The sequence below is a fragment of the Pinus tabuliformis genome, chromosome 4_1 (assembly GCF_031772625.1).
Source record: "Pinus tabuliformis cultivar Carrire ecotype Pingquan chromosome 4_1, CPIR1, whole genome shotgun sequence".
In the NCBI taxonomy this organism is placed as follows: domain Eukaryota; kingdom Viridiplantae; phylum Streptophyta; class Pinopsida; order Pinales; family Pinaceae; genus Pinus; species Pinus tabuliformis.
In genome coordinates this window covers 950,783,851-950,798,791 of record NC_142303.1, presented here as the reverse complement: position 1 = coordinate 950,798,791, position 14,941 = coordinate 950,783,851, and the positions used below count along the sequence as shown (strand labels likewise).

The window sequence follows — 14,941 nt, the reverse complement described above, 5'->3', positions numbered from 1 at the left end:
AGAAACATCAAAGAATTGCAAGCTTTCCTAGGGAAGATTAATTTTCTAAGAAGATTCATACCCAACTTGGCTGAACTAATAAGATTGCTGAATAACATGCTGAAAAAGGATTCCAAAGTAAAGTGGACAGTGGAAGCTAAACAAGCCTTTGAAGAAATCAAGATAGCTTTAACCAAAACACCAGTCCTCACAAGCCCAAAATTTGACAGGGATTTTATAATCTTTTCCTTTGCATCTGACCATACTATTGCAGTTGTTCTGTTACAAAAAGATGACCAAGGATGTGAAAAACCCATTGCCTTTTTCAGCAAAGCATTAAGAGATGCACCTTTAAAATATCAAATCATGGAAAAACAAGCTTATGCCCTTGTAAAAGCTATTAAGGATTTCAGAGTTTACATTCTATACTCTCATGTAATAGATTATGTACCAAACACCGTGGTCAAGGATATTTTAACTCAAGAAAGAATCGAAGGCAAAAGGGGCAAATGATTAGCTAACATCTTGGAATATGACATTGAAATTAAACCAACAAAGCTGCTAAAAGGACAAGGATTGGCTAAACTGATCACTGAAACCAACTTTCAATCCCTTGACATAAATGAACTGGATAACGAATAGGAGATGGCGACTCCACATATCAATCAAGTCTTTTTACAATCACCTTGGTATGCTGACATATGTTATGTATTGTTAAACCTGCAGGCTCCTCCAGGGTTATCCAGAACTAAGAAGAGATTTTTGAAAATGAAAGCTTCAAAGTTTTGCATTATAGATGATGTTTTGTTTTGGAAAAATCATGAAGGCATTTTATTGAATTGTTTAACAAAGGATGAAATTGACAAAGTGCTTAAAGAATTTCATGCAGGGGATTGTGGTGGACATTTGTATTGGAAATCAACTGCTGATAAAATCCTAAGGGCTGGATTTTATTGGCCCATCCTCTTTGCTGATGTTAGAAAGTTTGTAACCTCTTGCCATAAATGTCAAATATTTGAAGGAAAGAGAAAGCTTCTATCCCTACCCCTCAAACCAGTTTCAACTGAAAGACCATTCCAACAATGGGGTTTAGATTTCATTGGGGAAATTCACCCTCCCTCTTTTGGCCAGCATAGATGGATTTTGACAGCCACAGACTACTTCACCAAATGGATAGAAGCTATCCCTTGTAGGCAAGCCAATGACTCAGTGATCATGCAATTCTTAGAGAGCAATATCTTGTCTAGATTTGGCTGTCCTAAAAAAATTATAACAGACAATGCTGCTGCCTTTAAATCCAAAAGAATGATCAATTTTTGTCACAAATACCATATTACCCTAGGCCACTCCACAGCCTATTACCCTCAAGGTAATGGTCTGGCTGAATCATCCAATAAAAGCCTGATCAGTATCATTAAGAAAGTATTGGAAGAAAACAAGAAAAACTGGCATAAGAAGCTTATCAATGCACTTTGGGCAGACAGGTTGACTACAAAGAGATCCATTGGGACATGCCCCTATGAATTGGTTTATGGCATGGAGGCTGTATTCCCCTCATCCTTGGGAATCCCTGTGATAAAATTGCTGCAAGAAATACAAGCAGAACCCAATGACATTCAGAGGAGAATCAATCAAACAATTCATTTACAGCAGACTAGAGAAGAAGTGTACCAAAGATCTCAGATTCTACAAGAAAAACTTAAGAATATTTTTGACAAGAGGACAAAGGCAGAGGATTTTTTCATAGGAGACAAAGTGCTGAAATGGGATTCCAGAAGGGAAGATAAAGTAAAACATGGGAAATTTGATTTCCTATGGAAGGGACCTTTTACTATTCAAGTTGTACAGGGAAACAACACCTACTTTTTGAAAAGCCTGGACGGTACAGAAGCAGAAGAGGGGCAAATCAATGGTCGGATGCTCAAGCATTATTTTGATCCACTTTGTTGATATATCAGGAATGTATTTTGTACATAATAATGTCTATTTTCTGCAGTTTATTACAGCAATAAGATAGGGAATAAGATGCAGCAGATTTTGAGAAAAGATCAAGGAGTTGTGCCACCTTTTAGTGTTACATTTTGAGTTTATCAAAGGAATTGAAGAAAGAGACTTGGGACCTATAAAAATGATGACAAATACTCAAATAAACTGTCAGAGACAAAGCTGTAATTATTCAAACCAGCTTATGGGAAAGGCATATATATTACAGAGTTACAGTTTTGTTTACTTACACCAAAGGAGAAATTTCAGGTTGTAGCAAGAGTTGAATACAAGGCTATCTGATCTGTTGTTCTTGGCTTTTCCCCTGGAAAAGCCATCCCCAAGTGGAGCCACTGTTAGGTTCCTATACCAATAGGTGTCATATTTCATGATTGACTGATGAAGTGCCAAATATGTTCATCTTTCCATGCTGCAAAGGTTCCATATTTTCAAAAAAATCAAAAAATTTAAAAAATGAAAAGAGGGTATGCCCTAAAAAAAGAATCAAAGGGAAAAAGAATGAATTGGTCAAAAAGAAATAAAATGAACCCCAAAGAAGACCAGGAAAGTGTGCTAGTCCAAAATGCCACTACTATCCTATGTTTGCAAAGAAGTCCAATGCACTTAGGTGACTTTTGTCCTAATTAATGGATGGCCAAACAGGTTAATCTTGGCCAGTCCATGTTTAAATTTCCTGTTTTAGAAATAAAGAATAAAATCTGTCCAAACAGTTTAAGCTTGGCAGATAAGTAGTTAGGTAGAGAAGCAAGGGTGCTCAACAGTTAAATATGAGCCCCTCGAAGAAATAAGGGCAGACTTAGATATGATGGTAGTTAAAAGAAAAGAAGAGAGTAAGGGTTTGCTAGTTCAAATGCACCCAAGGAAAAAGAAGAAAAAAGGTTAGGAACAGTAGGCTGGGTAGGCATTTTTTGGTGTTGCAGAACTATGCTCATGATTAATTTTGTTTCTCAAAAATGTTTATCTTACTGTTATCATAAGTACCAGGGCAGCGGTTTGGTTGTGAATCAAGTAAGGCATGACTAACCTCCCTGCACACTTCTCCCAAAGTCACTTACTAACCTCCCCCCAAGGTATTGAGATTTGCTTAATATCCTTGAAAATCACTCCTTCTCATTTCATAAAAGGCCTGAGTAAAACCAGATTCATACTTTAGACAAAGAGCCACATTTCTCGTGTAAAATCCTCTTTTGCCCCTTTACCCTAAGTTCTATAACATTATTCTTAGCGCTCTCAGGTTCATTGCAAAAATCATACTAACTTTTAACTCTATTATATAAATCCTGCTTTATACCCTCCCCCGTATTTAGGTGTAAAAATCCCCATATAAATATATATCCCCGCCCCGGTTGAAATATAACCAAAAGTATGTTCTTTGGGAATTAATAATTTTATTTGAAACTTATTAGGAACCCTCCCCGCGTCCATTCGACCTTCCGCGATGCGATTTAAATCGCAAATCGCAGTTTCACCCTGCCACCTCTATTTTCCCCTTTAAAAACTTCCGCGATGCGATTCCGCGATCGCATATCGCATATCGCATATACATAAACCATCGCCCCTTACCTTCAGCGGTGCGATCTGATCGCAAATCGCAAATAGCATATATATAAAGACTCTGCACCCCTGTCTTCCGCCGGCTCGATATTGCGATCTTTCCTCCGCCACGTCGTCTATCCCGTACCCTCGCTGACATCATGCTTACGTCATCCATCCTTTAAATCAAAAGTCCCGCCAAGCTTCATTTTGTCAATAAAAGATCATTTTCCTATGTTTCTCTGCATGTTGCGCTCCAAGTGTAAAAGAAGCCAAAATCAAATGTCCCAGGTTCAGACCGCCTCCAGACACGCAAAGGCTCCACCAATGAGCTCTCAGCCTCAGCTAAGTGGCCAGTTATAGGTTCCTTCCTTCAAACACAGTTGAAAGCAAACAAAGGAGTTCCCAAGCTCGCAGAACAAAGAAATAAAGGTATATACAGGATACTTGCGGCCCTATCCAGTGGATCGTCAGGAACATGATTCACCAAAGGAAAGGCAGTAAGGGGACACGTTAGCAGTTCTATTCTACCAGACACTGGTAAGCAAGGTTGGTTCAGCAATAAAGAGTATCAGAGGAGCATTAAAGAGGATCCAAACAAGTCAAAGAGTATCAGTGGAGAATTAAAAGGCAAATCAAATCAGAAATAATAAATATCAGAGCCGACAAAAGAGAAGCAGATCAGAAGTTAAGGAACAGTTATTACAAACACTTGGCACAGAGCTACAAAGGACACTTGCAAGCCAAACCCTAAAGGGCCTGCCTCCAACACAGCATAAGTTAGTTGTTTTTACTTTGCTTGTAAATTACGTTAGGTTAAACTTAAATGTTATCTCGGAGCTTTTATGAGATATCGATTGTACACATTTTGTTATATAAATACCTCCCCAAGTGATGTATTAGGGGTTGGTGATACATTTCTGGAACTGTGCAGTAACTCTGAGAACTCTTCTGAATAAAAGGTTTCTGGAATGTGTCGTTACTGAACTCATTTGGATGTGGGATTTAATGACAGCGGACTATGTTGCAGAATTCTCGAATTATTTCATGGATCAATAAGTCTTTTAACTCATGTTTTACAGTTTCTATGTTTTTATATATCATCTGTGTTCATAATCTTAATAGCAAGGAAAAAGAATAACTCAGAATTTACTTAACTGTACTCTGTGTTCAATATTTGTTATTTTTTATGTTTTCTCCAGAATTAGCATAAGCAGGAATTCTTCATTGCTCCTATTTCCAACAATGTAAACTTTGAAACGGGAACTGATACTGTTACCCGTTTTGTAGAGGTGGCAAAAAAATGACCCGATTTTCAAAAGTGGTGATGCAGAATACACATGTTTTTTTTAGAACATGGTTTTTGGAACTTTAATTTTTTCATGTGCATTAAGTTTTAGAATGGTAGTGAATGGTAGTGATTTTCATCCTGATTTTAAAAAGTGAGTATTCTGCATCACACCCTTTTTTTAAAAGACCTATTTTTTGACTTTAAATTTTCTAGTGTGTGAAATGTAAAAAATTATTTTCTAAATTTGATAGTTTTTGAAGTGGTCATTTTATTCATATTTTCTTGTTCTCTATCTTAATTTTTTTTTTTTAGTGGGGTTTTTATTGTTTTGTGTTTTTAAATTAGAAAGTCGATAGTTTGAATTTTAGATAATCTACATATTTATACATCCTTAATTAATTTTTCAATCCACATGAAATAATTGTTTCTAAAAAACAACATTTTTTAACAATGGACATAAAAATAACCATTTTTAACATAAATATAACAAAAAAATAAACGTTTTGATAATTTTTTGCTAGAATTAACATGTCAAAATCACAATTTTTATACAAAAATATTAACTAAAAATGGTCAAATAATAGTTTTTTTTATGAATTTCATGTCAAAAAAATAATAATAACAACTTTTTTTTTCAAAAAATAATAATTAACTAAAAAATCAATGTGAAAATCACAGTTGTGCTCTCCCCCGCCCACCCCTCCACCGCCACCGCCACCGCCACCCCGCCCACCCATCCCCCGCCACCGCCACCGCCACTGCCCCCCCGCCCACCCTGCCCACACCCTCCCCGCCCCCCCTCCACCGCCACCCCACCCACCTCTCCACCGCCACCGCCCCCTCCCCGGTCCCCCCGCCCACCCCTCCACCCACACCGCCCCATCCCCGCCCACCGCCACCGCCCCCTGCCCGCCCACCCATCCCCCGCCACCGCCCCCTCCCCGGCCCCCCCGCCCACCCCTCCCCGCCCACCCCACCCACCCATCCCCCACCACCGCCCCCTCCCGGCCCCCCTGCCCACCCCTCCACCGCCACCGCCCCCTCTCCGGCCACCCCTCCCCCTCCCCCTCCCCCGCCCCCTCCGCGGCAGCGGCACCCCCGGGCCGCCTCGCCCCGCCCGACTGGTGGCGGGTCGATTCTGGGAATCGACCCGCCGCCGGTCGGGCGGGGCGAGGCGGCCCGGGGGTGGCGCTGCGCGGATCTAGAACACATCTACCCAAATCTTCAAGTAATTTCGAATCAAACAATGAATACTTTATTCTCCCACCTTCACATGCAATTGTTTTATTTCTAGACGCACGTTAGGAGGGACAATGTTGAAAATGGATCCACCTTTTTTAAGAGTTGATCTAGTCTATATACTCGTCGCACTTCATTTTATCCCATTCTCTTCTCTTAAACTTCTCTTTTCATTCATTTTTTTTCTAGTTTGTTTCCTCCTATTTGAATTCTCTCATGCATCCCCCTAGCAACTTCCCCTTAATCCTTCTTCTTATTCCAAGAATGGAGGTGAGACACCTCTTTAGTCTTCCTAGTCAGAATTTGCCTCCAAAATTTCTTAGGAGCTAGCTTAGAGAGGTGTAAGAGATTCCCTTGTCTTTGACGAATGTATTGCCTCTTTTCCTTTTAGTTAGGACTTTATATATTTTTATCTTGTTCATTTTAAGAGATTCATCAACAGCTTCCTTAATTGCTCTCCTCGCACTTTTACACTCTTTGTCATACCATGGATTGGTTTTGCTATTTCTTTTATTATTTGATATAGGAAAAATAATTTGCAAAATTTGATAACTAATTCTCTAAATCCCTTTCCAAGACTAACACTTGAAAAATCAATTAGGTAACAAACATGCTATTAGATAGAACTATTTGTTTCTTTATTTCACCAAACCAAATTGAAAAAATAATTTTATAAATTAAAAATCAATAATACAATCTTAGAAGCAGTTTAAACCTATTATTATAATCATGATGTGAAATTGAATAGCTAGATTCTTAGCACATCTAATATTCTCTTTTATTCTGCTATCAATGATATCATATTTTCCAACGTTTGATACATTGTGCAAGGCCTATCTATATAAAAGGATCATGAAATACAAAAAATGGATAACCTTTTCCCACGAGCATGTGTGTGCTTGACACAATAATACTTGCAACAACAAATATTCAATAAGATTCAGACACTTTTAAATTGGTTGTAATTTGGAGAACCTGATCTTTTTTCAACCTTTTGAACTCATTTCTGTATCAGCCATAGCCAATATTATGCTTTGACTTCCTTAAAATTTTCAATGGTTAGAAGAATAAATTACTGATTAGCAGAAATAGTAAGATATGTACAATTTTGGTTTTGTTAATATCACAGTTATGAGATCAAATTAGATGTTATAAGTTTAGAAATTTAATTTAAGACATCATTAAATCATTATCCAATATAGCATACAACATTTAACCTTATAAATAGTGTTTTATTAGCACAGGGTCCACATTAAATATATTATTTACTTCTTGCAAATCATCTGGGGAGGGTTTCAAATGGTCTGCCTTCCATACGCTACATGCAGAAAATACATTCCAAATAAGATTTAATTTTATAAATAGTGTTTTTGTTAGTACAGGGTCCACATTAAATATATTACTTACTTTTTTAAATCGTTATACATCTTTACAAAAAAGAAAAAGGCAGTGACATCATTACCATGCAACTCTTGTGTTATAAAGAATACGAAATTCAAATATAAAATATTGTACCTGAAGATCGATCCATAGTGAGCTGAGCTGTTTGGTTATTATCCAACAATCTAACGGTTCCCCATAAGATTTCGAAATTATCGTTGAAATTCGAGGATTCTACTAAGGATAGAAACGGAATCAGAATCAGGACTGAACTTATGTATATCAGCTCTCCAGAAAACATTCCAAATCCTAAAAGCTTTGCAGAGCTCTTCATTGCTGGTGCTGTTATCGAAAGCCTGGATTGTCGAAGTTGCGCTTCCCTTTTCTGTAGCAGGGTACTGCACCTCCGACAAACAAGCTTTGATGGCAGTGACTCCCCCGTCCTCTACATATATGGTGCAGGAATCAAACACGGAATTGGGAAGGAGTCGAACTCCGAATCAATAACGAGACAATAATCCAAATCAATGACATCATAGGTTAGCTGTCGTTATTATTCAGATGATTACTCATACCTGAATGTTCCTTAGGAATGTTCGAGTTGCCCAGGCAGTGGTCGAAGCTGTAGATTTTCTATTGATTTCAGAGAATGTGTATCATTTCTTCTCAAATGCGTCCATGACTGAAACAAGCGCTAACTTTTGAGAGAAATTTAACTTGTTGAGCTGGCTGGCCCTTAATAATTTAGGTTCAGTAAGGCTTCTATTAAGTGTTTGAAGCTCTGATTAAGTTGAAATCATTTCCAAGTAAGGAATGCATCATTAATGTTGTGCCAAAGAAATAATGTAGTTTCGAAATGTAGTAGAATTATAGTTTTTATTATGTAATTTGCATAGTACATATGTAAATAAGGGTTTTTAATACAAAAACATTTTAATAACAAAAATTACACTTCAAAATAAAAAATCCCAAATGCTTATAACAATTACAGTGAAAAAAGTACAATTCATAATTCAAGCCAATACTCGAAAACCGGCATCCCTGAATCCAAAGGTGGAAGACAGCAATTGATTTATATTGTGAGTGGGGTCGCCTTACTGTGGGCTATTGCTGAAACAACTCCAACATTTCCAAGGTTCTAGTTGCTTGGTGTTTTAGTCGGCTATTCCTAGTTGCCTGGTATTTAGCTATATGAGTGAAAGCTGAAAATGGAAGTTCATCCGCATTTAATTGATATGGTTATAGGATGAAGCAAGACGGTTTTCTGTCATTTCATTTCCTATAAAATTCAACATATGATACGCCACAATCTCTACGGATGCGTACGATCCCAATTAATATAAAATGTGGGATGAACTAGAACTCACAAGCTCCGAAGCCGGTACGGGTCGATTCCCGGAATTGACCCGCCGCCGGTCGGCGGGGCGGTACCGGCTTCGGAGCTTGTGAGCTCTAGTTCATCCCACATTTTATATTAATTGGGATCGTATGCATCCGTAGAGATTGTGGTGATTCCTCTTGCCATTAAGAAATCTCCGGTGCCTCCCACTACCGATATATCTCTGTGTTTTGTAAGGATTGGGTCCGCTCCACCGAACGTGATGGTGCCTCTGTGGTCTGTAGAGTTGAGGACAAACGTGAATCCAAGCCAGCCACTGAAAGTGTTCTTCATGTCGTAGAAGTAGAATCCCTGAGCTCTGCCCACAGAAGGGGATTGGAAATTGTTATCCAAAGTGATGGGATCGTCAAACACCGCCAGATCTCCAAAGTGATTGTCTTTTCCAGTGAGAAGTGTGAGGTTAGCCCCCTGTGGAGCACCCACAAGCGTAGATGTTGCATTGTCAGAGTTGGAGCCATTGTAGATTACATCGTGGAAATACAACACCAGATCCTCCTACCACTGACTGGGGGAACTATCAGCCTCCTTCCCATTACCCACCGTTTGTTCCTACACCTGAGCAACCATCCTTTCTCAGTAATCTTTCGTCACGGCTTGGGGCCTCCATATTGTCTAAAGTGGTTACCCATTTTATGTTCGGGGGTGTTCCTGATTTTAGCTTCGATGGTGTTCCTGATTTTGGCTTTGGCTCTTAAGCAGTTTGACTTGCGAGTCCACTGTTTAAGCCACGGTTTAAACCACCTCGCAATCAAAATCTCCAAATTAGTTTTATCGTTTCCAAATGTGACTTCCTCATTATCAAATCTCCACACTTTAGTTTTATCCTACCGTTTTCAGATTGTAAAAGCCCTCCCGTTCATAATGCTGGTTAGCATACAAATCTTAATAATTAACGCATGTCTTTTGTTCCCTATCTTCATTTTAAGATGCTTTGGTTTTGGTTACTTTGCCCGGCTTCTTGTGTCGTGCATGCTTTTGCTGCCGTACAAGCGTGTTGATGGAGGGAGAATGTAATTGGTATATTTTTCCATGAATATTGATATGGGGCAATATAATTCGATTGTGTGTTTTTATAAAAATGAGATTCGTTAGTGTTTGTGATTCTCATTAATATTATTGGATTGTGTGTTTTTATGGAAAGGAGATTTGTTAGGGTTTGTGATTCTTTGGGTTTTTATGGAAATAAGATTGGTTAGGGTTTGTATTTTATTTGTAAATGGTAATTTAAACATTTTATTATTGTATCGTGCATGCTTCGACCGCAGCACCAAGCATCTTGATAGAGAGAGAATATAATTGTTATATTTCTCCATGAATATTGATGAGCAGAAACATAATTGGATGCTCAGTTTTTATGGAAATGAGATTTTTTAGAGCTTGTGATACCTTGGGTTTTTATGGAAATGAGATTTGTTAAGGTTTGTTTTTTATTTGTAAATGGTAATTTAAACCATTTATTCTTGTATAGTGCATGATTTGGCGGCAACACCAAACATGTTGATGGAGGGAGACTGTAATTGGTATATATCTCTATGAACATGTTGATGGAGGGAGACTGTAATTGGTATATATCTCTATGAATATTGATGTAGGGAAACATAATTGGATGATGTGTTTTTATGGAAATGAGATTTATTAAGGTTTGTGATTCCTTGGATTTTTATGGAAATGAGATTTGTAAGGGATTGTGTTTTATTTTTAATTCGTAATTTAAACATTTTATTTAGAATTTTTATTAAATATTATTATTATAATGTATGAGAATTTTAAATTTGATTTATATAAATTTAAATTTTTAATCTCATTGTTTATATACTATTTAGTTGCGGTCAATCAAACTGCCCCCACAAATTTTACAGAAAAAATATCTCAAGAATAGCCTGAATTTATAAATATCATATAAAATTATTAAAAATTTAAATATTTTTGCAAAATTATTACAACACATTTTGCATATTAAAAACTCGCAACATGCCCCAAAATTTCTAAAATTTAAAATAATTTCATCGAGCAATCGACGTGAATTGAACACGCCATCGACGTATAATATTCTCGGCCTACGTTCCTATGATAAGCACTGACGTTGGTGTGAAATTCATAGAGTTAAGCCACGTGTTATGCGCTCATTCCGGGTGGCGAATTCTAAGAATTTGAATTTTAGAAAAGTCATCCCATTCGCTAACCATAAAATACGTTCATACAGTTTGAGGATTTCTAAATGTTATTTTTTTGCCAAAATATTATATTTAATTTCCACTTATTTATACGGTTTGACGATTTCTAAATGTTACTTCTAAACAAAATATTATATTTAATTTGTAATTATTTAATATTCATGTAATTGCTCCGTATGCAAAAACTTCTCATGTAAATGCCTGAAGCGAGAAAACCCCTTGCGAAACCCCAGCCTCGGTTCTCTCCGCACAGGGAATTCTATCTGGACCTGCATATGGCACGTTGTGTAAGAGGTGCAGCACTCGTCTTTGTAGTCGTTGTGTAACGGGAACAGCACTGCCTCTCATACGAATATAGTTTATAGAGAGAGCCATTATATTTCCTCAAAATTTTAAAAATCTTACTGTTCACACAGAACTGTTCACGCGCAGAGTTTGGTGTTAATCTCTCACTTCGGAAAATAGATCTATTGACCATTAACCATAGTTTTCATAATTCAAAATAAAAGAAACTCTCACTTATAAGCTACTAACACAAAGCCATGTAGGAATCTGGTGTTGTATTTCCACGATGTAATCTACAATGGCTCCAACTCTGACAACGCAACATCTACGCTTGTGGGTGCTCCACAGGGGGCTAACCTCACACTTCTCACTGGAAAAGACAATCACTTTGGAGATCTGGCGGTGTTTGACGATCCCATCACTTTGGATAACAATTTCCACTCCCCTTCTGTGGGCAGAGCTCAGGGATTCTACTTCTACGACATGAAGAACACTTTCAGTGGCTGGCTTGGATTCACGTTTGTCCTCAACTCTACAGACCACAGAGGCACCATCACGTTCGGTGGAGCGGACCCAATCCTTACAAAACACAGAGATATATCGGTAGTGGGAGGCACCGGAGATTTCTTAATGGCAAGAGGAATCGCCACAATCTCTACGGATGCGTACGATCCCAATTAATATAAAATGTGGGATGAACTAGAGCTCACAAGCTCCGAAGCCGGTACGGGTCGATTCCCGGAATCGACCCGCCGCCGGTCGGGCGGGGCGGAGCAGCGCGGGGTGCGGCACCCTGCGCTGCTCCGCCCCGCCCGACCGGCGGCGGGTCGATTCAGGGAATCGACCCGTACCGGCTTCGGAGCTTGTGAGCTCTAGTTCATCCCACATTTTATATTAATTGGGATCGTACGCATCCGTAGAGATTGTGGCGTATCATATGTTGAATTTTATAGGAAATGAAATGACAGAAAACCGTCTTGCTTCATCCTGTAACCATATCAATTAAATGCGGACGAACTTCCATTTTCAGCTTTCACTCATATAGCTAAATACCAGGCAACTAGGAATAGCCGACTAAAACACCAAGCAACTAGAACCTTGGAAATGTTGGAGTTGTTTCAGCAATAGCCCACAGTAAGGCGACCCCACTCACAATATAAATCAATTGCTGTCTTCCACCTTTGGATTCAGGGATGCCAGTTTTCGAGTATTGGCTTGAATTATGAATTGTACTTTTTTCACGGTAATTGTTATAAGCATTTGGGATTTTTTATTTTGAAGTGTAATTTTTGTTATTAAAATGTTTTTGTATTAAAAACCCTTATTTACATATGTACTATGCAAATTACATAATAAAAATTATAATTCTACTACATTTCGAAACTACATTATTTCTTTGGCACAACATTAATGATGCATTCCTTACTTGGAAATGATTTCAACTTAATCCGAGCTTCAAACACTTAACAGAAGCCTTACTGAACCTAAATTATTAAGGGCCAGCCAGCTCAACAAGTTAAATTTCTCTCAAAAGTTAGCGCTTGTTTCAGTCATGGACGCATTTGAGAAGAAATGATACACATTCTCTGAAATCAATAGAAAATCTACAGCTTCGACCACTGCCTGGGCAACTCGAACATTCCTAAGGAACATTCAGGTATGAGTAATCATCTGAATAATAACGACAGCTAACCTATGATGTCATTGATTTGGATTATTGTCTCGTTATTGATTCGGAGTTCGACTCCTTCCCAATTCCGTGTTTGATTCATGCACCATATATGTAGAGGACGGGGGAGTCACTGCCATCAAAGCTTGTTTGTCGGAGGTGCAGTACCCTACTACGGAAAAGGGAAGCGCAACTTCGACAATCCAGGCTTTCGATAACAGCACCAGCAATGAAGAGCTCTGCAAAGCTTTTAGGATTTGGAATGTTTTCTGGAGAGCTGATATACATAAGTTCAGTCATGATTCTGATTCCGTTTCTATCCTTAGTAGAATCCTCGAATTTAAACGATAATTTCAAAATCTTATGGGGAACCGTTAGATTGTTGGATAATAACCAAACAGCTCAGCTATGGATCGATCTTCAGGTACAATATTTTATATTTGAATTTCGTATTCTTTATAACACAAGAGTTGCATGGTAATGATGTCACTGCCTTGGTAATGATGTCACTGCCTTTTTCTTTTTTGTAAAGATGTATAACGATTTAAAAAGTAAGTAATATATTTAATGTGGACCCTGTACTAACAAAAACGCTATTTATAAAATTAAATCTTATTTGGAATGTATTTTCTGCATGTAGCGTATGGAAGGCAGACCATTTGAAACCCTCCCCAGATGATTTGCAAGAAGTAAATAATATATTTAATGTGGACCCTGTGCTAATAAAACACTATTTATAAGGTTAAATGTTGTATGCTATATTGGATAATGATTTAATGATGTCTTAAATTAAATTTCTAAACTTATAACATGTAATTTGATCTCATAACTGTGATATTAACAAAACCAAAATTGTACATATCTTACTCTTTCTGCTAATCAGTAATTTATTCTTCTAACCATTGAAAATTTTAAGGAAGTCAAAGCATAATATTGGCTATGGCTGATATAGAAATGAGTTCAAAAGGTTGAAAAAAGATCAGGTTCTCCAAATTACAACCAATTTAAAAGTGTCTGCATCGTATTGAATATTTGTTGTTGCAAGTATTATTGTGTCAAGCACACACATGCTCGTGGGAAAAGGTTCTCCATTTTTTGTATTTCATGATCCTTTTATATAGATAGGCCTTGCACAATGTACCAAACGTTGGAAAATATGATATCATTGATAGCAGAATAAAAGAGAATATTAGATGTGCTAAGAATCTAGCTATTCAATTTCACATCATGATTATAATAATAGGTTTAAACTGCTTCTAAGATTGTATTATTGATTTTTAATTTATAAAATTATTTTTTCAATTTGGTTTGGTGAAATAAAGAAACAAATAGTTCTATCTAATAGCATGTTTGTTACCTAATTGATTTTTCAAGTGTTAGTCTTGGAAAGGGATTTAGAGAATTAGTTATCAAATTTTGCAAATTATTTTTCCTATATCAAATAATAAAAGAAATAGCAAAACCAATCCATGGTATGACAAAGAGTGTAAAAGTGCGAGGAGAGCAATTAAGGAAGTTGTTGATGAATCTCTTAAAATGGACAAGATAAAAATATATAAAGCCCTAACTAAAAGGAAAAAGAGGCAATATGTTCGTCAAAGACAAGGGAATCTCTTACACCTCTCTAAGCTAGCTCCTAAGAAATTTTGGAGGCAAATTCTGACTAGGAAGACTAAAGAGGTGTCTCACCTCCATTCTTGGAATAAGAAGAAGGATTCAGGGGAAGTTGCTAGGGGGATGCATGAGAGAATTCAAATAGGAGGATTCTCATAGATATGATTGCGCTTAGTTAAAAAACAACGTGCATATTCATTGAACCCTTATGCTTTGGAACAATACAAATATTAGGATTGGATAAGTTCTTTAGTGATGCATACGCCCTTTGGTTGGAAGTCCTCACATGTATAGTGTATTTCAAGACCATATTACACTTCATGGACTCTTAAAGACTATTGTAATATATTGTATTTTATTATATGATACTGTGA

The 14,941-nt window shown here is 37.5% G+C and overlaps 1 protein-coding gene and 1 pseudogene across 1 annotated transcript; one reads left to right on the top strand and one right to left on the bottom strand.

Annotated features, from left to right (window-relative positions):
- Positions 1-8,900: 8,900 nt before the first annotated feature.
- On the bottom strand, positions 8,901-9,358 carry LOC149179297 (dirigent protein-like). The gene is made up of 2 exons (XM_089422415.1): positions 9,332-9,358; positions 8,901-9,233 (listed from the first exon to the last, which is right to left on the bottom strand). The coding sequence occupies exons 1-2, from the start codon at positions 9,356-9,358 to the stop codon at positions 8,901-8,903; spliced, it is 360 nt and encodes a 119-aa protein (XP_089278541.1).
- A 1,838-nt stretch (positions 9,359-11,196) lies between these two features.
- LOC149179296 (dirigent protein pseudogene) lies at positions 11,197-11,965 on the top strand (annotated as a pseudogene).
- Positions 11,966-14,941: the final 2,976 nt, after the last annotated feature.

Excerpts from the sequence above, each read along its gene's own strand:
- LOC149179297 (XM_089422415.1), bottom strand. The coding sequence starts at position 9,358 with ATGGGAAGGAGGCTGATAGTTCCCCCA. Across the intron at positions 9,234-9,331 it reads GGAGGCTGATAGTTCCCCCA|GGGGCTAACCTCACACTTCT; the intron begins GTCAGTGGTAGG and ends GGTGCTCCACAG.